Consider the following 27,828-nt stretch of genomic DNA (forward strand, 5'->3'; position numbering starts at 1 on the left):
CTGACTAATTGATTTACCACTTACGTTTGCCGACCCTTCTCTGGGTGTGGAATGTATTTCTCTACACTCACACATACCCCAAAGAAAAATGGTTGTTTAGCCCGCTGTACCTGAATGTGACTTCATAGATTCACTGCTGTGCAAAAAGGGCAGAAAGAAGAAAACAAATAATTTCCAATTCTCTAAACTGGAGAAACCCTGCTGTGCTTTTGACTGGCACTTAAGCCCCCCCTTACTTTTTGTTCCTTTTACTTTCCCTCTGAATTTCCTTGTGTCTGCTCAAGGCACGGATACATATTTCATGGATGGCTAGAGGCTTGCCGCACTGCACTGTGTACCTGAGTGGAGGCAGCGTCGCATCCGGCCGCCAGTCAAGAGCAGCAGGGGAAGCCGGCAGTCTTTTTATTTTTTTAATTTGCAAAAAGTTTGTTTTTGAGCACGGGGCTAACTGACAACATGCAAGTCCCTGTGCCACTCTCTTCTCCACTCCCTGGAGTAAGCTCCACGTCCTTCAGGTGGGGTATGAGGGTGGGGGGTGGATGGTGTGTCTGTAAGGGGGCTGCTGGTTAGGGTGACGCTCCTCCAGCCCAGCTTCACACCCTTGTTGTCCCTCTGTGGAGAGCGCCTGGGAAACCACAGGCCACCACCCTGGCGCCAGCCCGCACGACGGCCCAATCAATACTGCCGCATTTCCTGTCCATTTGCTCAGGTCACGGGAGTGGGCCTCATTAATAATTTCTGCGAGCACAGCTTCAAGTGTGCCTGTGGCAGAACCAAGGGAAGCAGTTTGACCTTTTTTTTCCTTTTGCCCTGATTTTGTCTGCTATCACACACTTGTAGTGGAACAGCAAGAGAACATGATGATTTGTAATGGTGATTAAAGACAACAGTTGAGTTGTAGCAAAGACAAATAAATAAATAAACCAAAAGCAAGTAATTATATAGTTTAAACCATTTTATAGATAATTTATAACGGAAATGCTAACTTTTTATTTTGACATGTAGAATACACAGATGGTCATACAATCATAAGAAAGCAAACCCATTTGCTCCAATCAGTTGACATGAAAGAGGCTGTGCAAACCGCATGGTCAAGCCAACAGCACTCCTTCTGAATAGTTTACTCTATCCTGCACATCAGACCCATCCGCATGGAATTGCACTGAATATGCCCATACTTCTGTTCAAGACACACCTGGTTCCAAATCCATCTGTTTAACGGACACTTGCTCATATAAAGTCATTGATGAGTGTTGTGGCATAGATGTTGTGACAGCTGAGGTAATGTTCTTCATCGCGCTACAGTAGAACCGGAGTTGGTCAGACCTTGGTGACGGCAGAGGCAATGTTCTCTAGAGCAGATCGCGCCTCTGATGGAGGGAAGCGCTTGATGGCATCCAAAGCTTTGTTTCCGTGGTAACTGCACAGGTCCATGGCTTTGCTCACTCCTTGTTCCGATTTAATTGTTCGCCACAGCTGTCCAGAGGAGAGGAAGAAGAGCACGGTCACATTAATATTTTTACAGTCATTTCCATAAATGATGATAGCATGAACTGATGATTTACCTCATTTTTATGTTGTTTTATATCTCTGTATTCAATGGGAGAAAAAAGACTTTTGGGAAAACTTTAACTTTTCTCACCACAAACTGTTACACACAAACATTTTCACAGACACACACTCATGGACACACTCAAACGTTTGTCTCTTCTTCCTGTTGTGGTTCGCCTTCTGCCCTGTTAGGACATCACTTGCTCTAGGCATTTGACCAAAATGATTTCGAAGACAGCTTGTGCTGAAAAGCCCCTGTGGGCTTTTGTCTTAAAAAACACCAGGCAGAGAGCATCACTGGACTCGCCCATAATGTGAGTCTATGTACACTTTGGGGAGAGGAGCACACGGAAGCTGCAGTCTAAACGTTCTCCCCTGGTATGTTGTCTATCCTGTATATGGAGTTTCAATCTAACTGAAGTTACAGTGCTAATTTCCTGGTACAAGCCCTTAGACGAACACTGTTTGTATGAAATGTTTTCCAATTTATGAATTTCTTTAATCTACTACTGGTCCAGCTGGGCACCACAGACAGTATGCTGTCTCTTGGTACATTTTCAAGTCTCAGTAATTTCTAGTAGCATTTTAAAAAGTGTAACAAGCAGTTTTGCTGGGACCTATTAGTTGATCTCTTATGTATTTGACAGTTTAGCGCAGCGCTCATGCTGACGGCTGTCACACAGAGTTACCGCCATTTCCTCTGCGCCTCTGTGCTCCTGCCCCCTGGTGAAGGAGATTCTCCACCAATGCCACTGTCCCCGAGTCGCTCTGTCTCCTCCGTAAATAGGCCCTGGTACCTTATCCCCCTCGATCTGGTTTCAGACGCGACCCGAGATCCCCCTGTTCTCTCACTCTTCCTGTCCCCCCCCACCCCCTTCATCTGTCTCCCCTTCTTTCTTCTCCATCTGACTTTGGAAACCAAATTTCGAAACTTGCTATCGGTTACAGCCAACAGACACCCTCCTGGCCCCTCACACCCGGGCTGCAACCGTACCCTGACCCATTCCTCACGCGCGCCCCAGAGGTGGGAGAGACATGGAAGTTGGAAAGGGGCACTGGGTCCACTGAGTGTCTGCTGGATAGGTTTTCTGTCTCGGATTAACTCTCACATATAGATATTTTCTTAAGAGTTTGGTGTTAAAAAAAAAGTTTTTTTTTCCCCAAACTGACTAGATTTCTACTAGCGATTTCCACTCCAATCGCCTATTATCACGTATAGGAGAAATGCTTGTGGAGAAATGGACGTGTCTTTTCCAAAAAACACAGTGAATGGCCATTTTATTGGGGATGCAGTTCAAATAAATGTTTGGTAAACTAAAATTAAGGGAATATGGTATATTTTCTCTCACCTTAGAAAAATCTATAGGTCTTCCAAAGCTTCTTGCCTGAGGAAGGAAAAGGGTGAACATTAAATTCTGTATTGAAAAAAATGAATTCAAATAACAATGAACTGATCTCATGTTATCAGGTGCCATCAACTGTAAAACAGTACACCATCATTATACAACATGTATACTAAGATAAGCCATAAACAGTATTAAAGAGCCATTTTTAATACAAGGTCAATGAATGGCAACATCAAATAATGAACCAGCCCCTAAAGAAAACCATTCATGTCATCTTCAAACATCAAACATCCTACACATGTGTCAGATGCATTATACTGTGCCCTACTGGGAGTGCCTGTCAAATCCCCAAGCCACTGATGCAGCAGTGTGTCTGTGGGGAGCAAAAGCTACCTGTTGCAGCTGCTGGAGCCATTTCTCCTGCCCCACGATCTGCCGGTGGAAGACCACTGGAGCGAGGTCCAGGCTGAAGGGAAGGGGCTCCGCTGCACCACTCTTCACAAACGGTTGCAGGTCAGAGTTCAGCTGGCAAAGAAACGGGAAACAAAGTTAGACAAAGTTAGCATGCTGCCCAAGCATCCACACCAGGATTAGGATGCTGGAGAGAGCCTCGAGGAACAGATGGATGCAACAGATGCAAGCTCCTTGGAGGGCATGAAATCGGTGTATGCAAGGTATGCTCTTACGCCTACAAATCTCTGCTCCTCTAGAACTTGCACTCGCTCAAGGAAATTAATAACTTATGAATTATTTAAATGATTTCAGCAATGTGAGGTGGGGGGGGGGGGTTCCTGTGTGTGAGGTTTTTTTCTTTCTGGGAGCTGGCTGGTGTACCTTGTGGCCGAGTGACAGGTGCTTGCCGTACTGGTAGGCCAGCATCTGGGCATCCACGTCGTGCTTAGCCAACTCCATGGCTGCCTGGCAACTCTTCGCCAGCAAAGCACCGTGGGATAGGAACGTCTGGTCTTCCCACGTGGCCATGGAGACATCAGCAATACTGGAGTCCTGTGAATGGGGGATAACTGTGAATAACTGCAGTACACACTGAGATACAAATTCAGTGGATTTATTCAAGGGGAAAAGACATTCCACCAGTACAAAATCATTGTCTGAAGATGTCTGAAACTGATAAGTAACTCTCCACCACAAAGTCAAGGGAAAAAAAATTTCAATAACATCCAGCCAATACTCTGAAACGATGACAAAAAAGCATCCAGATTTCCTATCCATTCATACCTGTTACCTTCAAAAACACACAGTGAGATAAAACAAAACAGGTAAAAAAAGTAACGGGTGAAGGGGGGCTGGATGAAATCGGAGCATACTTGGAAGGAGAAAACGATGCGGTGTCTGCTCGGAATCCTCTCCTCTAAAAGGGGCAAGGTGAAATCCGAACCGCCTCTGCCCCCCGTTAGAAATACTCTCCCCTCGCATCCCTGAGGAAACGCGGCCCAGTCCAGACATTCAGGCTGTTTGCATCATGCACCAACTTTCTCCCTTTCATTCATTATTTAACCGGGCCATTCTGTTCTCCATTCTGGTCTGTGAATGGCCTCTCCCTGAACGTCTGGTGACGCAAACCTGCTTCAGACTCCCAAATTGGGCTTATTATGAAAAAAAGTTCCTCTGGCCCCATTGTACATCTGATCATGCAAGTCCAATTAAGGATTATGAACCGGCCAATAAAATGTCACGTTTCATATGAACTGCAGTGTGCCTGCTATGCCTGTATGCAATCCAAGCCACTACATCTGCACAGCCGAGCAAAACTTATGTACAACCCACTAGTAGAATGTTTACAGTAGATACTGGTGTCATGTGACACTTCTCCATTGATCATGTGGAATTAGTTTATTCAGCCTATGAAGTGTTGCCCATACATCTTTCAAACATCCCTTTTCACTATCCCTTATTTCTGAACATGCGTCCAGCGACTTGAGCAGAATATGGAACCCGATACGAAAGGAACAACATGTTTACCGTCATGCAACACCAGCTAACCTCAACTGTGGCCAATTGAATCTGTCTCGGATTGGTCAATGGCTTAATGTTCCGCAGAGGCCTCGTGACTGACTTGATTAGGCCCCATGTGGTTGAGGGTCCTCTTGTGGCTGACCGTGGGAGCTGCATGGTGGTCTTACCTCAGCAGAGTTGGAGCCCTCGTAGTAGATGCCCTGAACCAGGTCACCAATGGCACTGGAGATCAGCTCCACAACCTGTGGACCAAAACACAACGTGGTTTAAATGGACATGCTCTCAATACAATGGTCAGGAAATTTAGAAACCTGGCTTTATGCTTGCACCACCGTTAACCAAGAAAAAGTCCTAATAACTGGAGCAGAGCCGTTCAAAATGTACTCTATGGAAATATGATCCATGTCAAGCATACACTGCCGTTCAAAAGTTTGGGGTCACTTTGAAATTTCCATTTCACTCCATTATAGACAGAATACCAGCTGAGATCAGTTGCATTGTTTTTTTAATCAGGGCAGCAGTTTTCAGATTACATTATGTGCTTACATAATTGCAAAAGGGGAAAAATGTTTTCTCAGTCAGCCTTCTAAAATGACATCAGATTAGTAAACAGAATGTGCCTTTTGAAAAATTGGATGACTGGTTGCTGATAATGGGCATCTGTATACTTATGTAGATATTGCATTAAAGATCAGCCATTTCTTTCTCATTTACAACATTAATGATGAAAACAAGGACATTTCTAGGTGACTTCATACTTTTGAACGGTAGTGTACATTCAAAAGATATTTCTCTACACATTCCAACAAGTCAACCAAGGTATTATTATTATTCAAATGCATTTTAGTACTTAAAATGAATTTCAGATTTATCATGTCAATTCCACAAGATCCTGTGCCTGTTTTCACTGCATACAGCTGGCATGTTTATGTTATGTGTGGAACACCTCATGCAATCTTAGAACTTAGAGCAGCAGAGGGCAGGGTAGGAGGCGACGGCTGCCTGGGTGAGTCTGTTAACCAGGTTGTCATCATCCTCGCACCACCGTCTCGTTATCGGGCTGTGCAGCCGGCCTGATGTTTGGGTTGGACACATTCGACGGGGCTTTGTTAATACGAGTCATATTTATAGCGCCACCCCCCCCCACACACACACACACACACACCCATCCAACCCCTACCCCACCCAGCCAAAACTGTATTAGTGGGGTGGATTGGGTGTCCGTCCAGCAGTTAAAAAGCAGATGGTGAGTAAAAACAGAGAAATGTCCAGAGGGTTGAGGGGTTAATAAGGCTCCAGACATCTGGTACCCAACACACACACTTCCGGGTGCAGTAGCATCCACAAGCTTGTACACACACACACACACACACACACACACACACACACACACACACACACACACACACACACACACACACACACACACACACACACACACACACACACACACACACACACACACACACACACACACACACACACACACACACACACACACACACACACACACACACACACACACACACACACACACACACAAATAGCAACAGACATACATAGTTCTACTCTACCAAAATATACACAGCAAAAAACAAGTGTTTATAACATTTTCAACCCCTCACACCACCTCTTGCCCTGGCCTCTGTTTGAAAATGATCCTGAGAACACATTAACAGGCGAATGTGTCTCTGATACACACACACACTCACACACAAACACTCACACTCACACACACACCGACAGAGAGCATCAGCCCTGAGTGAAACCACCTGCACTAGCAGCATGGGGTGCGGCAGAGAGAGAGGCTGTCTGAATTGAGAGGCTTGCAAGGTTTGGGCTTCTGTTTGTTCAAAGAGGCACCCAGCATTCGGCGGGCAAACAGCTTGACTAAGGAAAATAAAAAGACTTTTGATGTCCGCTTTCCCCCAGGGAAGCCATCACGAGGGCACGTGGCACAAAGCACCTGCCGGAAAAAAAACAACAAAAGAGGCAACACATTTCAGGTGTTTTTTTCTGCACATTAGCAATTTTTGTTAAAAGTAAAGAGGGAGACAGAGGAGTAGGCAGGTTTAAAAGGCCCTTACACTGGATTGGATGGTGAATGGAACCAAGATGACAATGGAGAGGAGAGAGAGAACGAGTGAGAGAGGGACCAAGAGAGAAAGACAGAAAGAAAGAGAGACAGAAGGCAGAAAGACAGAAAGAAAGAGAGAGGCATATAATTCCAACACTATCCAGAAACAAACTACCGGCTAAGAAATACATGACCCAGTACAAATCCAGATATATTATTCCACTCTCGACACATACTGATCGCTTGACCTGCATCCGAGAGGACGGAATTTATTAGTGCAGAGGGGAAGACAAACATAACAGCTCTTCCAACCTGCTCACTCACTCACTAAATCTTGAGCCAACTTTGTACAATTCCCTACACTTTCCTGAAGGGGGCCTGTGTGAGCCCATTGTCCAGATGTAATCAGTGCGCCTCTGATTTCTCCGCTATAATTAGGAAATATGAATCCAAGAGAGGAGGAATGGGCTGGAGCGGCGGGGGGGGGGGGGTTAAATTGTCAGACGTGTCGCCTTTCGTATAACTGCCGCAAGTCTAACGTTTCACACACCCTCCACTACCTCTACCGGCCCCGGCGCACACACACACCCCTCCTCTCTGTACTGAAGAGAGGAGCAGCCAATTAGACAGGCTCCACTTTTCCCTGTTCCAAAACTCTGTTAGCCTGTCAGGATAGCACAACCACAGCCATTCTTCAGAAAATGACAGGAAAGGAGAAGTGCATCACACACGTCTTTGTGAAATCCAGACATTTATTTTGAGTTATTTGGTAACACCACTCTCGTCTCTCCCCAAAGTCTCCCTCGGTGTACTTGTGTGTGTGTGTGTGTGTGTGTGTGTGTGTGTGTGTGTGTGTGTGTGTGTGTGTGTGTGTGTGTGTGTGTGTGTGTGTGTGTGTGTGTGTGTGTGTGTGTGTCCTCTGCGAAACCGGATCCTTGAGGAAATATTGAGGCAACCCGACTCCCTCGCCAAAGAACCAAAAAGGACAATGCGCCTACAGTGTTACCAGATGTGCTGTCTTTGCTGGGCTGAGAATGAAAAAAATAAGGGCTAGATTAGAGGGGGGCTTTTTTTTGGAAAGTATCAGATAAACCCTCCCCCTCCTTGTTCCCTTCCACCACTGACTACCCCTCCTTCCCCTCCCTCTCTCCCACCCTCATCCCGCGTTCCCAAATCCAGCCGGCTTGGGTTTCGCCGACAGGTCTGTGAGGGGGAGAAAGACGAACCGAGGCCCGAGTGTCGCCTTACCGTTTATACTAGAGCTCAGCCAGGATCGCTCTCAAGGCCAGAGCGCATAATACAGATCAATCACTCGCACAGAAAAACACCCTGCTGCTTTTTTGGAGAGAGACCCGCGTTAGCCAGCCACCCCCCCCCCCCCCATCCCAAACCCAGTCCCCATTTCTCTCCAGACCTGGTCCACTGAGCTCTGCTTCAGGGCACCGAGACCTTAGCGCAGACAGATGCTGGGCACATCTGTATATCCTCTGGAGCTTCCACACGGCTAGACAAGCTTTAGCCTAGCAGCAGCAGTGGTGGTTACGTTACATCAGAGGATGCCACTGTGCTGTCATATGCTCTTCTGCGAGTGCTGAAGAAAATGTTATGACATTGGATGTTGGGGAGCGGGGGGGGTGCTCTCCCTCCAGATGCCACACAGTTAAGACCTCAAGCCACGGTGACGGCGTTGACCTCCCGGGGGAATGGGTGGTGATCTCTGCTTTCAAGCATCTTCGTGCGGCACGCTCGAGTCCACCGCGAGGCTGGTTCGTCTTTCTGCCGGTTTAAAAGCAGCGAAAGCTGGATCCCAGTGGAACGTGTGCCTTTTCATCACTCCTCAATGCGTGCTGGCTCGGGTTGCGCGTTGGCCGGCGTGACGCAATGCAAGGTTTCAATTAAAGTTTACACCCAAGTTAGCAGAGCCAATCTCCACACATGCACGCGCTCACACACACACACTCTTTTGGAGTGGGTGTTTGAGCATAGGGAGTATAATCTCTCATGAGGGTGTAGAAGTTACATCTGTGTGTGTGCATACGCAACTGATGGAATGGTCATGACAAATCCCAACAGTGCTCAAAGAACCACTGAGGAAAAAGGTTCTGCTCACATGGCATTAGAGAACGTAATGCTAACAGCAGTGACTCTACCCTCCCACTCAGGTAACTCAGGCCAACAAATCACTGGCTGGGTGGAACACTTAACTAGAGGAACTGAAGAGATGACATGTACATGGTCTTAAAATCCTCACTGGAGAATATGCCATTACACCACCAGGGGGAGCTCCTGAATGCTATTGTGCTTTATCTAATGAATGCCTCCCATGTCTCCCTCTCTCCCTCAGTCTCTCTCCCTCTCTCTCACACAGACACAGACACAGGCACAGGCACAGGCACAGGCACAGGCACAGACACAGGGACACTGTGTGAGAGAAACACATACACACCTCTTAACACAGTCCCTGTTCTATTGGCCACACTGAATAGCTGAGCGACATTTGATCCAAGTCCAGCAAACTTTACAACAGGAGGCGAGTTCAGTAGTTCAGCTCCTCTCAACACCAGCGCGACTGCTCCCCTCCGAGGGCCGTGAGCCGAGCCGCACCGCACCGCTCCACCACCTCTCCCACAGCTGCCCCTTCTCAAAACCTTGAGAACCTTTATCCAAAGCACCCCCCCCCCGCCTTAATCTTCATCATCTACATCTCTCAGAGGGAGAGAGAGAAAGAGAAAGAGAAAAAGAGAGCTAAAGCGTAACTAATATGGGCCGCTATCAGTGAGAGAGGGTTGTGTTTAGTCTTCGGCAAACTGAGTGTGGGGATATACAGGATTCCCCTTGGAAGACGACATGCACGTCTGACCTTAAAATGACCCCGGTGTGACCCTCGTCACCGTGTGAACGGAGCAGGGTGGGGAGGGTTTGGAGGTGGTTGTGAGTAAGGTGGACGTTTTGGATGGCGGGTCGTGGGGGTGGTCATAGGCCAACTTAGAGTGGGGAGCGAGATGTGTTCAGTTTCCATTTGCTCGGGGGCGGCACATTCTGCAGGGTGCGCTTGATGACAGGATCTGTCAACGTTCAGACACCAGGCGACATGCATACGAGCACACACTGCCCTGTGTCAATGGGCATGTGTGTGTGGGTACATGTGTGTATTACGACCGTACAAGTAGATAGATAGATAGATAGATACTTAATTGATGCCCAAGGGGAAATTCAAGAGGGGGCCATCACCTGTGATATAATCCTCTGATCCTCATCACTGAGAACAAATGACTACTTTACAGTGCACATTTAACAAATAAAAATCCACCCCACAACATATTATGCTCAGTAGAATGTCTGCTAGCATTTGTGGTTTGTTTGCATGTGCAAGCCAAGGACCGTGCACTATCCTTAAGATGAAGAAATTGATTTGCTGATTAAATCAATTGGCTCAGGTCAGGCTGAAACCGACACGGGGGTAGCTTGCATTAAGTGGTGTTTAAGTCCTCTGTAAGGGCTGTTGATACTCTTGCTAATAACTCACACAACAGAAGCTAGCTCAAGTTGACCTCCCAACACACACACACACACACACACACACACACACACACACACACACACACACACACACACACACACACACACACACACTGTTGTCCAGTCACCACTTGCAAACTACTCGGGATGGTCAATACTTATTATGACCGCCGCGCAGCGAATTAATTAATAAATTAATTTATGTTACTATACACCAACTGGCCTGTAGGTGGCCGGAGACAGTTTTCTGTGAATATCTCGAGAACCGTAGGGCCTAGGAGGTCCACCTTTTTTATGTATGTTGGTCTTAAGGGGGCATGCCAACCCATCCCATTACCACTTATTTCATGTATAGCGCCACCTAGTTAAAAATTAAAAAGCAAAAAATTAGGTGTTTTCATCACAATATCTCTGGCTGACAAGGTCAAAACTGCACGAAATTAAAAGTGTACACCAACAAGGATTCCCGGGACACTGAAAGACCGGGGTACACAAAACTTGGTGGGCATGTAACCCCACATGGATAGCATGGAACTGTCGTTTTTCGTTTTGATCTGTAGCCCCCTCGCTGGACTGGACCCCCCGAAAGGAGGGTAGGGCAGACACAGTTCTCTGTGAATATCTTGAGAACTGTAGGGCCTAGGATGACCATTTTTTTCCGTATGTTTGCCTCCAGGGGTCATGTTAACCCATTTCATGTGCACACATGTGCACAAACAGATACACACACACACACATACATTCACAGTAATCATACGTATGACACATACTCACACAGTAGACATATGTACGCTTGCATGCACAGGCACATACGCAGGCACACACACAAGCACGCACACGCACGCACGCACACACACACACACACACACACACACACACACACACACACTTACACACACACACACACACACAACATAAACATGTACATGCACACATGCACACAATTCAAGAATTTCTCAGAATTATGAACAGGCAAGATGGAGGTGGGGTTGTATAAAATGAATTTTACATGTGAAATCTATGAACTAATCATGTTTTGGTACTTGTTGTCTAGCAGATACCAGTGAGAATTGAGTGTGGATAATGCAATTTAGTGAGACAGTTAGAATCATATAGGGCTTTCAGCGTAATTTATTTTTGTGGAAAAAATGTGCTGGACTGGGCGGCGGTCATATTTTGTACCGCTCTGCGGTACATCTAGTTACTGATAACATGAAGTCATTCCAGCCAAAACATTCCACTACTGGTAAGTCAATACAAAAGTCATGACCAAATGCCCTGAGCCTACACCACAGACACAGCCATACACTCAGTCAGCTTTCATGAGGACAAGAGAGAATGAAGGAGTTTGCTTTCTTTAAGCCTCTCTGAATTTTCTTTACATCTGTACCGAAACAACACAACACAAACTTGCATTTGCCCAATCAGTGAAATGGAATAGGGTTTTTCTTCCTGTCCATCTCCATTCACCGACGTCTTAAAAAACAAACTTGGATCAACATATTTCCCACCAAGTCTGTGCTGCACTCAGTGAACACAGTCCCTTAAAAGCCAGATCGTATTTCCTTTGAACTGATAGTCTACTTCACCTAAAAACCTCCAACATGTCAGTCCCACTGTGTACATGGTACACAGATGTATTTAGAAAACAGTCGCCTGACGCAGATCAATGGGCCGCTCTGCTTGCTGCCATGACCAGGAGGAGATGGGCTTCAAAGGGGCCACAGAGAATGCTCCGGCAGATGGCAGAAACCTGAGAAAGTCAGCTGACCGCTCCCTCGGCCTTCCCATCTCCCAGCTCTGCCGCGATCACCATAGTTTCAACAACAACAGCCATGTTTGGGCCTCCTCTGGCCACTCAGCTAGGGTCAGTTTTCATGCACAACCCATTGGTAGTTCTGGTTGGAGAGCAGCGAGTTGATCTTCAATCAACTATCAAATACCAGTATTTAATGTCGAATCCAAGTAATCTTAATCCTATAATCCAGGATATAGATTCAGGCACTGTGGTAATTGGGTCACACACAATTGTTTTCACTTTTGTATTTAAACTTTAAACAAAAACTGATTGGAGCCAAATGTATTTAACTTAAGTGTGAATAAAAATGACCAAGGCCATGACTTGAGTATGAGGCAGCAACCAGGCAGACATCCTTAATGTGATCACTTGAGGAATATACATGTAGGCCACAGGTTGGTTAATATTTTTTACCTTGGTGTTGTTCAGCTGAGCCAGGCCAGTGCAAGCATTAGCCAAAAGGAAGTCCCCACTTAAGACTGCCATCTTGTTTCCGAACTGCATGTCTTTAAGAGGTCCGTCAGCATTGGTCCAGTCCTTGAGGTTGACGATTCCACGGTGCACCAAGAAGGCCGTATGAATGAGCTCTGTTATCTCAGCAAGGTTCCTCTGACTGTGGAGCAAGATTGAAAGTGAAATTAGACTAAAATAAACATCAATGGAGAATGTATAATGTTTCTCTAAAGATTCTTAAAATCTATATTAATTTATCAAAAGAATGTAAAAAATGTAAATTATTTAAAAATGTCATAATTTCTACACAAAAAGTGCTTTCCTCCAGCCTAGATGAACCTAGAGGAACTTGTTAGTGCACAACCACAACCACTTACCCGGTACAGAGAGGGCTTTGTACAATGACAGATGGTTGGCACTGCCAATGGCTGCGCTGATGGCCTCCGTTTTACGTATTTTTGTATTTTCTATGAAACGGAGTAAACAACTGCAAGTAAAACCTTCTTTTACAAGAAAGATGTGTTTGTTGTACTCAGTAAGGGTTTAATGTACCAACTTATGTTTAATTTCACTACTGGTTACACCCCATCTAAGGTGACCCAAGGATCTCAAGATCAATTCTCAATTGAGAATAAGTCTAGTGTTAACGAGGCTGGCTTTCCCTTGCAGACCAAAAAATCTTAAGAAAATTGGTCATCGCTGTAGGTAAACGGGTTTGTTGTGATATTAGATAATAACTGACTAGAAAATACACTTCCTATGCCATCAGTCATCTTCATCAAACACTGCCCAGAACATAAACACTTTACCTACACAACACATCACCCACTGTACAAATCCTTGCTTGCAGTTGAAAAAATATAAAATTCAAAAGGAGAGACAAAAGAAAGGCTGGGTAGAAAAAAAAAACATTTTTGAAGAATTTCTAAATGACCGCAACTCTTGATTATTAGAGACAAGACATGAAATTGGTCATTGAATGGCCCATTTCACACAAAGGTTATGGGAAGGTTGGGGGGGGAAGCAGGGGGCTATAATCAAATGTTGATTCAGCCATTCCGAGGGGAATAATCAGGTTGTTCCGCGTCGCATGTGAGGTAGCCGTGGCAATACAGGGAGATTGTGTGGTGGGAGGGTCCCCGGAGCTGATGGCCACTTAGGCGTCTTTCACCGGGTGAGAAAGTGTCCTGATGAGATAATTCCCTTCCAACTGGCCGTCTGCTGACAACGCAAGAGTCTATATAGTGTGTGAGAGAGTGTGTGTGAGTGTGTGAGTGTGTGTGTGTGAGTGTGAGAGTGAGAGTGAGTGAAGGGGAGAAAGATGGGAGGGGTAACCACCACACACACACACACACACACACACACTTAAAGGTCTGGCTGCAAGTAATTGCATGGTGCTGCAGTTGCGTCGAGTCGTTGCTAAAATGCACTAATATCCCCCTTTCTGTATTTCCGTCTTAATCTTCTGTTCAATCACCACCCATTGTGCCAGCACTAAGGAAGAGAGAACAGGAGAGGAGAGGAGAGGAGAGGAGGGGAGGGGAGGGGAGGGGAGAGGAGAGGAGAGGAGAGGAGAGGAGAGGAGAGGAGAGGAGAGGAGAGGGATGGGCTCCCAAAGGTGCTACCTGCCAAACAAAAGGTAGACGTACCTCCAGCAAAACGTCATGGACAAAACACTGTGTACCAATTCCTGCCAAGCTACACCTCTTCATGTGAACAAATATTCATATTCATTAAAATTTCATTTTTCATTTCATTATATAATTTCTTTTAAGCTCTTTATAGTTCCCAGTTTAAATTGTTAGTAGGTTGCAACTTGACACTGCATACGTGTCAACAATTGATAACGTTGCTCTTCATGGGCCAATAAATTCATGAGGTGCATGAATGACCTAAGGCTGTTTTCACACTTGGTCTGTAGACCAAACATGGGTGCACTCCCAAACTCACCAAGTAATAATCAATCACTGAGCAGTACCAGGCCAGTAACATCACATGCAATTACTGAGACTGGGTATCTTAGCCCTTGGAGACATCCTTCAGTCTGTCTGCCTGTCTGCCTGCCTGAGGCTCTCTATATTGTGTGACTGACCAGCAGCACTCAACATTCCCCTGAAGCCACTGATGAATCTCTGGCCAGCCCTCTCGTCAGGAACAGTGCCGGAGCCAGAGGGCGGAGTAGGCAGGGGTATAAATAGCTTCGGGGCCTCTGTTGCATAGCAACCAATGGCATCTTGCAGAGGGGTTACGCCCCTCCTGACACGCCCCTTACTCTACAGCGCTCTGCTCCCATTTTCGAGCTGTAGCCGCAGGCAGCCTGAAATCTCATGTGCAAGTGAACTGCACTAGACCACCTACAAAACATTTCTCCTCAGCATCTCCCAGTCACTGCTCTGCAGATGACTGATGCTTTTAAGATTTAAGATTCAAGTTCAAGTGAAAACACATTAAATTTGTTGAAATCCCAGAAAATTTCCAGAAAAATGGCAAACTGTGGTGAATAAAAAAGGAGTTATCTTAATCCCTACTAGTACACAGTATCTAGTAATTCTGCTGTATCCTTTGGGTTTGAGAAGCCTGAAAGCAACGGCTGGTCCCTGGCCTGCGAGATGCTGTAACCGTGGCCAGTGTGTGGTGCCACTCGCCCTCCCTTCCTCATGATGACTTTGGGCAGGGCTGATAAGGACTCTCAGGACTCCCACTTCGCTCGCTCCAGCCCAAAGTCCCACAAGCCCACAACCCCACGCCACCGGGCCAGATAAGCGTCCTCCCATCCACATCTCCAACCCCACGCCACCGGGCCAGATAAGCGTCCTCCCATCCACCTCTCCCTAACGCCCCCTATCTCCCTCGTCTCCACACAGGAGAGCCTGGCTGGAGTCTCACCAAAGGTCAAGGTGATTAGCCGTCTTGCACATTGTAGAGATACTGCAGCTCCAGATTAACACTAAAAAACTGTTTGCAGATCAGTCGTGCTGAATCTATTGAAGTGACAGGAGGCAGACATGTCTCACTGAAAAGCATGTAGCCAAACAATATTTCAGCCATCAATATTAATGTGATGTGCAGGTGATGCCCAGGTGAAGACATGACAAATGACAAATCAATGAGCATGTCCAAAACCACATAACCTAAGGTTCATTTACATCCAGTCAATGACCACGTCTGTTTGCCTGGGCTTGGCTGACAGACAAGCACGTGCACGCACGCACAAACACACACACAATACGCACACACAACACACACACAAACATACACACAAACATACACACAAACATACACACACACACACACACACACACACACACACACACACACACAGTCATGTGGGGCACTGAATGCAGGTGAATATAGAGCATGAATTTTCCACTCTCTAGTCCCACCAAATGATTTGTTATCGAAGCGGCGTGTGCACTGGAGAGGAGCCGTCCGCCTGCCCCCTGCAACCCACCCTCGCCTCGCTCTCTCTCTCTCTCAATCTTTCCCTCCCTCTCTCTCTCTCTCTTTCTCTCCCTCTATCTATTGCTCTCTCTCTCTCTCCACACCTCTGTCTCGCGGAGTCCTGGGGAGCCATCAGCCGCCTGCACTGGAGCAGGAGACGTTTTACAAATGTTGCATGTCACAGGGGGCGGAGCTGGCCCCCATGAGGTATCAATCAACCCCTCCACCATCAAACCCCCGAGCTGCTAATGAGCCCACAGCCCCATGTCACAGACCATGAGCTCCACGCCAGAGAAAGAGAGAGAGGCAGAGAGGCAGAGAGGCAGAGAGAGAGAGAGAGAGAGAGAAGATGGAGAGGAGGAAGGAAAGAAAGAACAAGGCGTGAAAGATAGAGGAGATGAGGTGACCAAGTTGGGTTCTCAGAGTGACATATGTTGTGTGTGTGTGTCTGTGTGTCTGTGTGTGTGTAAATGTGTGTGTGTCTGTTCATGCTTGTGCTTTATAATGATTCTGTATTTGTGCATTTCTTAATCAGCCAAGAAATGATGGCCGCTGTCTTATCTTGAATTGTGGGAGAGTAGAAAGTCTGTGACCTTGTATGACTTTTTCATTAGTGAGGAACTCTACCACAGAGACACTTCCATCTTACAGCCTGCAGTGGAATGAAATGAATCAACGGCCACCACCCCCACATTTCTATCCACTGAACTCTCTCTTCCTGATACTTCCTACAAATAAACATATATGTGGTTCATCTCCACTATGGGAATACTGTTGTTCAACACATCAAGGTTTTGGCAACTGCAACAAAACAAAAACATCTCACACCTTTTTTTGGGGTTGCAACATTTTGTTAGCACAAACTGAAATGCTACAGACAAATTCACAGCCCTCTGAATGTGCACTAGTGTTTGGGCAGAGCCACGCTACAGCGGCATCCCCTGGATAACATGACGGCAGACAAAAATGACCAAATAAACATATGTTTGTGAATTTACTTATTTTTCTATGAAATTGGCCCTGACCAAAATTGTCATAGTAAACAAAGTTTATTTCTAAAGGCAGGCTTCTGTGTGGTGTGTCTGCATGTGTCCAGACGTGTACGTGTGTACGTGTGTGTGTGTGTGTGTGTGTATGTGTCCGTGTTCGCATGTGTGTGTGTGTGTGTGTGTGTGTGTCCGTGTCCGCATGTGTGTGTGTGTGTCCGTGTCCGCATATGTGTGTGTGTGTGTGTGTGCGTGCGCGTGTGGACTTCAAGCAGCTGCCTGTGCATGTTGAGCTTTCATATGCAAAAATGGCTCTAGGTGACAGTGCCATCCAATATGCCACAGACGGTGATTCTATAAGCTTTGTGCTGAAATCAAAGGAAGTCACAGAAGGCATGTGACAGAAAAAAGCAAACACACACACACACACACACACACACACACACACACACACACACACACAGGTAACGGGCAGGCAGTTGGTGGAGCCGCCTGCCGTGGCTGGAAGAATGTGGTCACTTCCTGTCGCAGAGCCAGCTGAGTGCAGGAACAGAGTGCCGGCTTTTGGACCTGGAGGCGCTGGTGGCGACGCCGACAGCAGGGGGAACAGAACGTCGCCACCACCGCCACCAGCGTCCCATCCCCTCCCTCCCACAGGCCACTTCTACCGCACTTCTCTTTTCTCCCTCTCTCTCTCTCTCTCTCTTTTTTTCTTGCTCTGTCTTTCTCTGTAAATCACATCACTCTCTGCCCATCACACCTCTCTCGCTTTCTCTCTCTCCACCCCTCACTGCCTTGCCCTCTCTGTTCCTCCCTCTCTCCCTCTCTCTCTCCCTCCCTCTCTCTCTCGCTCTCTCTCTCTCTCTCTCCTTCCCCCAGACCGGAGTGTTAGCCAGACCCAGCTCAAGAAAGAGCTCATTCAGACGCCTCGCTCCCTACCTGCCAAACACAACAGCAGCTTCTGGTAACTACTTGGCAACACCATGAAATGATCCACACATGAAAATTGCCCTTTCTATGCGGCATTCCTCTAGAAAAAAAACCCTCTCTCTTTCTGTGTGTGTCTGTTTGTGTGTGTTTGTGTGTGTTTTGCATGAGGTGTTTGTAAAAGACAGTTGTAATCGGAAACAGGATATGAGCGCGGGGTTGGACGGAGCAGGAGGGTTGTGCCATCACCGGCAGGCAGGCAGGCAGGCAGCAGCGAAACATGAATGAATGCACACTCCCCCTCTTTTACAAGCCCAGTCATACGATCCCTGTCCGACCAATAGGCCCCAATCACCCGGTGCGTGTCTCCCGCAACCCCAGCTCCCCAAAACTGAAGGAGAACCTTCTGGCAGCAGAGGAGCATGTGTACACATACACATACACACACTCATACACAAAGCACACACACAAAGCACACACACAAAGCACATGCTGAGCCACTCCTGTCTCCACTTTTTAGAATTAGGCCTAACCATTGCCACACGAACAGCTTTTGAGTGTGCAGTGTTGTGTATGAAGGGTGCAACAATGGTGTGCCTATCCTAAATTGTTGTTTTAGACTTTGATTCTTCTTGGTGTGGTGTGTGCGCATGCGTGTGTGTGTGTGTGCGCGTGTGTGAGCGTGTGCGTGTGCGTGTGCGTGTGCGTGTGCGCGTGTGTGTGTGTGTCGTGTATGGCATGAGAACAGAATTCTAGAATTCAAACGAGGGCCGCTCCACTAGCGCACTGTTCAGCTCTCAGCACAGCGCCAGCGGAGCAGAGCCCCTCCCAGCCACAGTGAGGACCTCGGGCTGAGGCCCGCTCCGCCGCTCAGGTCCCCGAGCCAGATGACCAGCCTGTGGGGGGGCTGGAATGTAGTCGCTAATGAGGAGCGCTAGCCAGTCGTTTAGCACCCCTGGCCTCGGTTCAAATTGGCCCTGGACCGGGAGCGCCGAGGTGCAGAAGCAGGAGGAGGAGGAGGAGGAGGAGGAGGTGGAGGAGGCTTAGGAGGTGGGGGAGCCAACATGGCTTCTCTCTGTCTCCTCCTGCCTGCTCCCCCGGGGATCTCCGATGCCCCAAATCCTCCTCTTTGTCTGCGGGACTCATGTGGCGGAATTCATCAGGGATGGAGAGGACCAGAGCTGTGGAAGACTGAGCCGTGATGCCCTACCGACAGAGTCCCACTCTCACACACGGAGGGGAAAAGAGCAGTGTTAAGAGTGAGCAAAGAAAAAAACTCACTTCATTAGCACTGCTGAAATGGATGCTTTGGGGGAATCTTTCCAAGGTCACAGTAATTCTCTTGTGGAAAAAAAAAGTGATGTAGCAGAACTTCAGTTGGTTCTCCAAAGAGATGTTTTTTTTTTTTTTTTTTTTTTGCTTTTTCTATGGCTGTTTTTGGCCTTCAAGGCTGGTGGTTCCATTTGTGAGAGAAAGACAAGGATACTGAGCCTTGTCGTACGGCACAGAAGCCCTGGTCAGGAAAGGAGGGGAAGTTTCAGCTGCGTTCTCGTCACCATGTGGATCTGACCTTGAAGACTTGAAGCCTGATGTGGCTGCACATGGTCAAAACATTTACAAAACACAATCAGAGCTGCGTCACCGTAGGAGAGCACAGACGACAGTGATCGATCGTAAGACTTACCCTCCTGCATCTGAGAAGGAGGTTTGCCCAGGGCTAAATAAAGCTATAGGGACGTGTGGAGTGTCTGTAAGACTCTCTGTGTGTGTGTGTGTGTGTGTGTGTGTGTGTGTGTGTACCAGGCTGGGCTTACCTGGGGTAGATGCCGCTGACCATGTCCGGGAGTTGGGGGTTGGGGACGCTGTGGCTGGGGCCGGCCGCCTTGGACATGAGGAGCACCACCAGCCCTCGCATCTGCAGGTTGTTTTTGCTGTCGTACACAAAGCCCCTGTGGCACAAGACACTAGCATCAATGTGTGTTTGTGTGTGTTTGTGTGTGTGTGTGTGTGTGTGTGTGTGTGTGACCAGGTCCATGCAACAATTTTAAAACAGTTTCAAATCTCACAGCATCCCACCTTGTCAGTTCAGTTAACCTCCTATTAGTCATTTTAATAAACAGAGATCAGATCCAATCTGATCCAACTGTACAATTACTGTATGATACAGCACTGTCACTCCTAATGATGTTACTAATGCACCATACAACTGAATATAAAACTAAAGTTCCATATAGTCAATTGTTTTTCTTCAGAATTAATATGAGACCAACATTGGAACCACACACACATTTGATTTATTTTGTGGACTGTTTTTGGTTTCCGCCCAAGTGCCTCACACTACAGAGGAGGCATGTCTGCTGTGCACCCCAGGAGTCAAACTCATACCAGCTGAGCAACCGGAACACACAACCGCTATGCACACACACACAAACTATACACACACACACACACACACACACACACACACACACACACACACAAAGTTATAACTGAGGACAAACTTCAGAGAACAGCCTGAGGTCCCTGTAGACCACCTTCAAACTCAGCCCAGCAGAATGCAGCAGCTAATATTACCCGTGCTTTTTGAACTCCACGGAGGGAAGCCCCTAGCATGCCACTTGCGTAAGATATTCAAACGGTGGTTTTCTCCCCCCCCCCCCCTCCTCTGCTGTGGTGCCACGGTGGACCCTCGCAATAGGCTGACTTATCCTCTGCTCAGGCCAGAAGCTCCAGGGATCAATCTCATTCTCACAACAAGAACCCCCCCCGCAACTCAGCCCTGAATACCAGGGGTAAACACAAGCCTGGGTGCTTTCCTCCTGCTCCAGCAGCAACAAATCCCCACAACTCCACAGCCCTGTAATCATATGGTAATCAGATGCACAGAAGCATTCGGTTAACAAGACGTTTCTTCTTTTTTTATTTCTTACAGACAAGACTACCTCTGTGGGCTTGAGCAGCGCACTTCATTTGGGCTTGTGAGTCCCCCGCAACATGCTCTTTATTCACACGGGTTTTCCGACACAAGGCAAACAGAATCAGCTAATTGCTGCTCCTTCAGGACGCCGCCGCGATGGAGGTCAGGACAATTACGAGGAGAGCTGCCTTTCAAGATCGTCGCTAATTTGCCGCCGAGTCAAAGGATGAGTCCGCCGGCACTGGGGGAAGGTGCTGCGCTGACACGTGGCTCTCGCATCTGACCTGCAACAGCCTCTGAATAATCAGCAGCGTACTGCCTCAGAATTTTTTCACATCCCGACACATGTGAAGACAAGCTGAGGACAGGCAGCTCAAACCAAACAGCAGCATGCTGATGGCTGGCTCAAACAGAGGTGCAGTTCAGGAGCTACAGGGATGAGGAAATGGGAATTCGGAGACATCCCTTGGGCCCACAGATCTTATTTCAAATCAAATCAAAATAAATACAAATTTTGTTGGTTTCAGTAAAACGTAAATTTCCAGTTATTTCCTTTAGAATAAAATATTCGAGAAAATTCACATTCCAAACCATCAACACATTCATTAAGCAAAACCAACAACCAATGCTCAGGTGCAATTGGAAAAGGCATATAGAGGAGTGGACTTATCGAAGGTCTGGACAGACGGCAAGTTGTAAGGCAGAGCCTTATCTCAGCAGGACTAGTCCTCAAGGTCTGATCTTGGACCATGGCTGGTCTGCAACATATTGATCAGAAATTCAATCTGACTGTGACGGAACACAACACAACAAATCTACCAATCACTATAGCACCTCGGGTGTGTATGTCTTGATCTGTTTGTTTCTGTGTGTGTGTGTGTGTGTGTGTGTGTGTGTGTGTGTGTGTGTGTGTGTGTGTGTGTGTGTGTGTGTGTGTGTGTGTGAGTGAGTGAGAGCAAGAGAAAGAGAAAGAGAGAGAGAGAAAGAGAGCACTGGATGTTTGAGCGACAGGACACATTGATCTGCTGTGGTTCAGTACGATCATCTCCAGACCTTTATGTCTATGTGTGTATGTGTGTGTGTGTGTGTCTACATGTGTGTGTGTGTGTGGGTGCTTGGGGGTGGGGGTGGGGGTGGGGGGTGGGGTTGTTGGCGGTTTGGGGCTAAGCTGCTGCGGCTGCTGGTGGTTGCCGAGGAGATAAAACACCCTGGCTCTCCCGCGGGAGCGTTTAGATAGAGCACCTCTAATCCCGCCCCTAGGGAGTCCCATTCGCCATGAATCAACGCCGTCGTTAGCGACCACAGATGACATGTGGCCACGCCCTCTCAGCTCCTACTCACACAACCTACAACCAACCTCTACACAACCCCCCCACCCCCCAACACAGCCAAGAGAAAGAGAGGAGGAGAGAGAAAGGTGGATGGAGAAGGAGAGGCAGAGAGTAGAGCACAGTACCAAACTGCAGTCTGGAAGAGGGAGAACAAAGGAGAAAGCAAAACACATAGAGAGAGAGAGAGAGAGAGAGAGAGAGAGATGACAGAGAGACCCAGAGATGGAGGTCAGGAGAAAAGTATCCATCCCCTCTGACTGTTAAAGTAGTTGAGCCGCAGGGCTAGCCGTAGATCTGATGTCACACCTTAAAAAAGGACAAAAAAGTGGAAAGTGTGGTTTGCTTGGGATATTTTGACAGGCGAATGCTTATCCCAGCCACCACAAACCCTGCTTTCACAGCCCCACCAGCTGACGCAAAAAATGCATGTTGGAATCAAATTCCTCCATTTGAAGTACATGAAGGGCAGCACAGGGTATGTCAGTGCAGATGCCACAGCCCCCGCTCTGCTCTTGAGGGAGAAATTAGTAATGTTTGTGTCAGCCTGCACCCCAGGAGACAATCAATCAGTCAGCCTACTGTGCCAATGAGCATGGAGCCAAAAGGGTACATGGGGAGGGGAGAGGGGTGGGTGTATGTATGTGTGTGTGTGTGTGTGTGTGTGTACGTGTGTGTGTGTGTGTGTGTGTGTGTGTGTACATGTACGTGTGTGTGTGTGTGTGTGTGTGTGTGTGTATGTATGTGTGTGTGTGTGTATGTACGTGTGTGTGTGTGTGTATGTACGTGTGTGAACGTGTGTATGTACGTGTGTGTGTGTGTACGTGTGTGTGAGAGAGAGAGAGAAAGAGAGAGAGATAAAGAAAGAAAGCAAAAGAACAGACAATGGGAGGGGCTGTCATTTCACAGAGATAATGTCATCTCCTGACAAATGGCAGAACTGCAGCTCTTTAAGGAGCAAGTTGGCCATTGCTGAAAGAGGCATGTGAGAGGGGGTCTATCAGGTGGATCACAAACATGAGCCATCAGTGGCGTGCGTATGTCAGACAGAGGTCAAGAGGTCACACTCAGCAATCAGCGCCTATACAGGTCAGACAAGAATCAAAGACCTTCTCTGTGGTCATCAAAAGAGACGTTCACTCAGTGGATCCCACCACCTACTTTAACCATGCCTCCCTCCCTCAATTTTCTCCCTCTCTCATCCACCCCTCTCACTCCTAAACTCTTCCCATCTCTATTCTTCCCTCACTCCCTCCCCCTTTTCATCACTCCATCACAGCTTGTCTTTCTTTGCTCTCCTCTCCCACTCTCCTAAACTTCAACGAGCTGAGTGGCATTTTTTAAGAATGAAGCGAAAGGGGAGAGGAGGAGGAGGAAAGCGAGCCGGCCCGGGGTCCGCCTGTCTGCCATTGTGGATATTTTTGTCCGCTCCACGTCTTGGGGCGGAGACACTCCAGGAAATACGAGCTGGCTGGCCCGCGCTGACGGTGAGGAATCAGACTGTCAGAGGTCCACTTCAGGCCCGGTGCTACAACACTGAAATGGATTGTCATATCAGATTCAGGTGTATAGGTTATTACACCCTTGGGCTATGGTTTCCAGCACGGTCGTCCACATGGTCAGATTGGGTTCCAGTTTTCTTTTCCTCTTGCAGACTCTCTCTCTCTCTCTCACTTTTCCCTGTCTTTGCTCTTCACTCTGGTGGTCGCACCCTTGAAGGGTATGAAAGGCTGGCATGAGTTCTTACCCTTTAGCTTTGCCAACATTTTGAAAGTAAAATTCCAGCGTATGCACCTTTTGGCGACAGAGTTAAGATACTAAATGAATGCACGGCTTTTAACTAAATTTGTCTGCGGCTTTCATTTATTTGAGGATTACCTCTCAATATCATAACTTCAGAAATGCATCATGCATGTCAAGGTCTCTTTCTTCAATGCAAATCAATTCACAAATCAGTTCTTTTTAGCCAACATTCAGTTAATTTACCCACTTTCATAAAGCCTTTCACACCTTATTTTGAAGGATTAGGCATCCATATATTAAACATATTTTTCATATCCCTTGCAATGAGATATGCTTGCATATAACTTCACAGTTCAATTTGACATTCATTGTTATCAAAACTGTGAATAAACTAAATAACTCACTAAAGGACCCCCATAGGCTTGTCTCCTTTCTGACTAAGGTGATCCTACCAAAAACAATTAAATGGAAAAGTATCACAACTGGGCTGTTTGACATTTTGCCACATTTGAGAGTTCTGTTAGTCTTAAAAGAAGACATTCTGAGCTCTAATTGAAATGACAGGCAAAGTCTGAAGTCTAACTAAAGCTAACTTAATAACTTTGCACAGTAGTCAACTAAACATCAGTGGGTCAGACAAAAGCTCTCACACAACTAGGGGTGTCACGATTCTCCAAATCCTCGATTCAATGTAATTTTCGATTTTAAAGTCACGATTCGATTTGATTTTCGATCTTTTTTTCAACATTAATATTAATGCATTCCTTATATGTTATTTACTCTTTTTGGCCTTTTCCTTTTCTGTTTCGGGGGGCTTTTATTTTGAAACCGTTCCAACCGCGAGGTTGTAATGTAAACAGAACCAACATTAGGCTAAAACAGAGACGTGAACATAGTGAAATGAAACAACACAGAATTATAATTTGATCGTTTCAGCACACTTCGAAGAGACCCAAGGTTAATGTTCATGGATACTTATCAATGTGCATTTTAAGCCTTAAAGTAACTTTGGACTGTAACTAGATCATCTTTTCACTTGCTAAGTTGAGTAGGGTAAGTTAGTTTTAATTGACGTGAATGAACGAGTACTTCCACACCGGTGATTTCAAAGTAGCAAGAGGGGCTTTGATTTGGGTAGGTTGATGTGTATATTTTAACTGGCTGCAGCCTAAAATTAGAGGAGTGTTGATGCTGCAGTTCAGCACGTGCGTTTGTGCTTCTTGGCATACATGCTGGATGTGACATTGGGGGTGTGGCTGCATCGTCGATTCTACTTTTAAATTAGAAGTTCGAGATTGAGATGTAATTTCGAACGATTTCGATATAAAATCGAAATCGTGACACCCTTACACACAACACATGGTGGCTTAGATCATGCAACAACAACTTTGTTCAAAGAGTGACTTAAATTACGGCCCTCTGTCTTTGTCAAATGAAACATCAGTCGATTTTGGCTTGACGGCAAAAACTGAGCCAAACAGACAGACTTGGACAAGGAGGTAAGGTGGCAGTATTGGAGTTGCTATGAGAAACCACAGGAGGGAGCCTCCACCCCCCATTTTAAAGAGTACTATAAGGGACACATGCAGCCAGTGGAAACCCAAAGTAGGGATGCACACTATTAACAGTACAACATCGGCATCAGCAGATCACAGCTTAGAGATTTGTATCACCAGGATCTGCAGATATTCCTGGCAGAGAAATTGGCAAGATTATGTCAGCACAAACTACCGTATTAGGGTTCCAGAGGAAGCATCATACAGATCTGTTCTGAGGGTAGAAGAACATATGCCTTAATCTGCAACAAACTGGCCATCACAATAAGGACATAAAACATATAGGGGTATTGGCAATCGGCCAAAATGAGTTTGACAATATCGACAGAAATCCAATAATGTGCATCCCTAATACAAATGCAAATATCAACATCTCTCAGTATTTTCCATTCAAAATAGCATCAATGGAGCAAAGCCTGTCAAATGAAATTACACTTAGCTGACAGTTTATGGATTTGTGCAAAAAAAGTGCATGTTTCCTATATAGCACAACCTACTCATAGCACAACCTACTCTGGTTAAAACTGTCATCATGTCCTCTTGCTTCTTTCCTTCTATCTTCCAATGCATATGTACATTGTATGGAACTCAAGTGTAAAGTTAATAGGTTGTCCAGTCCAGACCAGACATGTAGGCCTACTGCGGAAAGATCACACCCTCTCCATCCAAGCCCTGACCTGCTACGTATGCAATATAGGCTAGTGATTCCCGCAGGATTCCACCTGTGGAGACAACTTTGATTGGCAACCTGCCTAATATACCTACCTTCATCCTGACTCCAAGACTCTGGTTACGAATACTGTATAGTTACTTTGAATATTGTAAAATAGTGCATGCAGACTCTTTAGTCCCACACGCCCATGCAATTAATATTTATGAAATGTCCCACGAGCCAATCATGGCCAATGACAGGTAGGCTACACGATTCATTACCCAACCTTGACAGAGGGTGAAGGAGATGCACATGGGGGGGACTGCAACTCTGCGATGAGAACTACTCTTTTTAGTTCAATCTTAACATTTGTTTTAGGTGTAATTAAAAAATACAAATGAGATTCAGATGTAAAGTTATATCATACCTTGCAGTGTTGAGAAGCGGATGTTTTGTTCCAACAAGTTTCCTGACGTGCATTGCGACATTACTAAGTTCATCACTGAGTAAGCAGCGAAGGCTCATGAATGAAGTCGGATATCCAACAATTTTCTCCGCATCGGACACCACTTTAGTCCAGTTCGAAGGAGACGTGTTGGAGAAAAGGCTGATGCTCCTTTTCCCTCTACCAAAACCGATGCACGAAAGTCGAGACCACATTACTGCCATTGGGAAAGTAAACTTAAGTAGGCTTAACTTATGAGGAGCTAATGAGATGTCAGTTCAACCCTGTACTAGGCTACACATAAATTCGCTAGCGCGTAAAAGCAAGCTGTTCAAATATGAGTTAGTTTTTTTACTGATAGTTAGTTCAGTACAGTAATAACCATTGCCAAATCCATTAGATTTCTCTCACACAATCAATGAATCTGTAGATCAACCAGACACTTTGAAGCCAGGAAGCTAATCAGCTAGCAGTCATGGTAGCGACTGGCAATGTCACGTCCTAATGTAAATCAACTTGCATTTAAACTCTTCGAAGTAAAACATTGTATGCTGTTACAAACGATCGATACAACGGTTTAGTTATTCAGCATTTCTGTACAAGATGATGTTGAGCCCGGTAATGTCCTGAGAATAAAGCGAGCCAGGTGTTATGACACCTGCAACGGCGCGGCCATCTTGACTACATCAGAATACGGCATGTCGCAACTTTTTAACCCTGTCATCGCTGAACACCATCAGCGTCATGTTATACTTGAACCAAACACCAACAAAACAGCAGAGCGTGAACTCCCCAAACTCCCATTCCATTCTTCCAAACTCCTGTCCTCCCGTTTCAATGAATGACTAGAACAGTTCTGTATGTTTTGGGGGACAGGCTTGCTCCACTTTGTCTTTCAAACATGGAGTTTCTTAGTGAGCACTGAAGGGAGAAGTCCGATCATCGCAGGCTGTAAGTAATTAGAAATATTTTTAACATTTTTTTACTGATTTGTTGCTATTTATTTTCACCATCCTTATTTCACAAAACATCAGCACATTTCTTGTATTTTATAAATTCAGTAGGCTGTTTGGTGATGATGTGATTAATTCCGAAACAATTTGACCAAGACCAAA

The 27,828-nt window shown here is 46.4% G+C and overlaps 1 protein-coding gene across 1 annotated transcript; it reads right to left on the reverse strand.

The window, feature by feature from the left end:
* Positions 1 to 937: 937 nt before the first annotated feature.
* Positions 938 to 27,389, reverse strand: pdss2 (prenyl (decaprenyl) diphosphate synthase, subunit 2). The gene is made up of 8 exons (XM_076299599.1): positions 26,696 to 27,389; positions 19,887 to 20,021; positions 12,680 to 12,878; positions 5,039 to 5,113; positions 3,732 to 3,902; positions 3,291 to 3,422; positions 2,901 to 2,936; positions 938 to 1,476 (listed from the first exon to the last, which is right to left on the reverse strand). Exons 1-8 carry the CDS (start codon positions 26,935 to 26,937, stop codon positions 1,321 to 1,323), a joined length of 1,146 nt encoding a protein of 381 aa, XP_076155714.1. The 5' UTR covers positions 26,938 to 27,389; the 3' UTR covers positions 938 to 1,320.
* Between the last annotated feature and the right edge of the window lie 439 nt (positions 27,390 to 27,828).

The sequence above is a fragment of the Alosa pseudoharengus genome, unplaced genomic scaffold (genome assembly GCF_046254945.1).
Source record: "Alosa pseudoharengus isolate Yale_2024_CS ecotype anadromous, Long Island Sound unplaced genomic scaffold, YU_APseudo_1.1 YU_APseudo_1.1_scf_22, whole genome shotgun sequence".
Lineage (NCBI taxonomy): Eukaryota > Metazoa > Chordata > Actinopteri > Clupeiformes > Clupeidae > Alosa > Alosa pseudoharengus.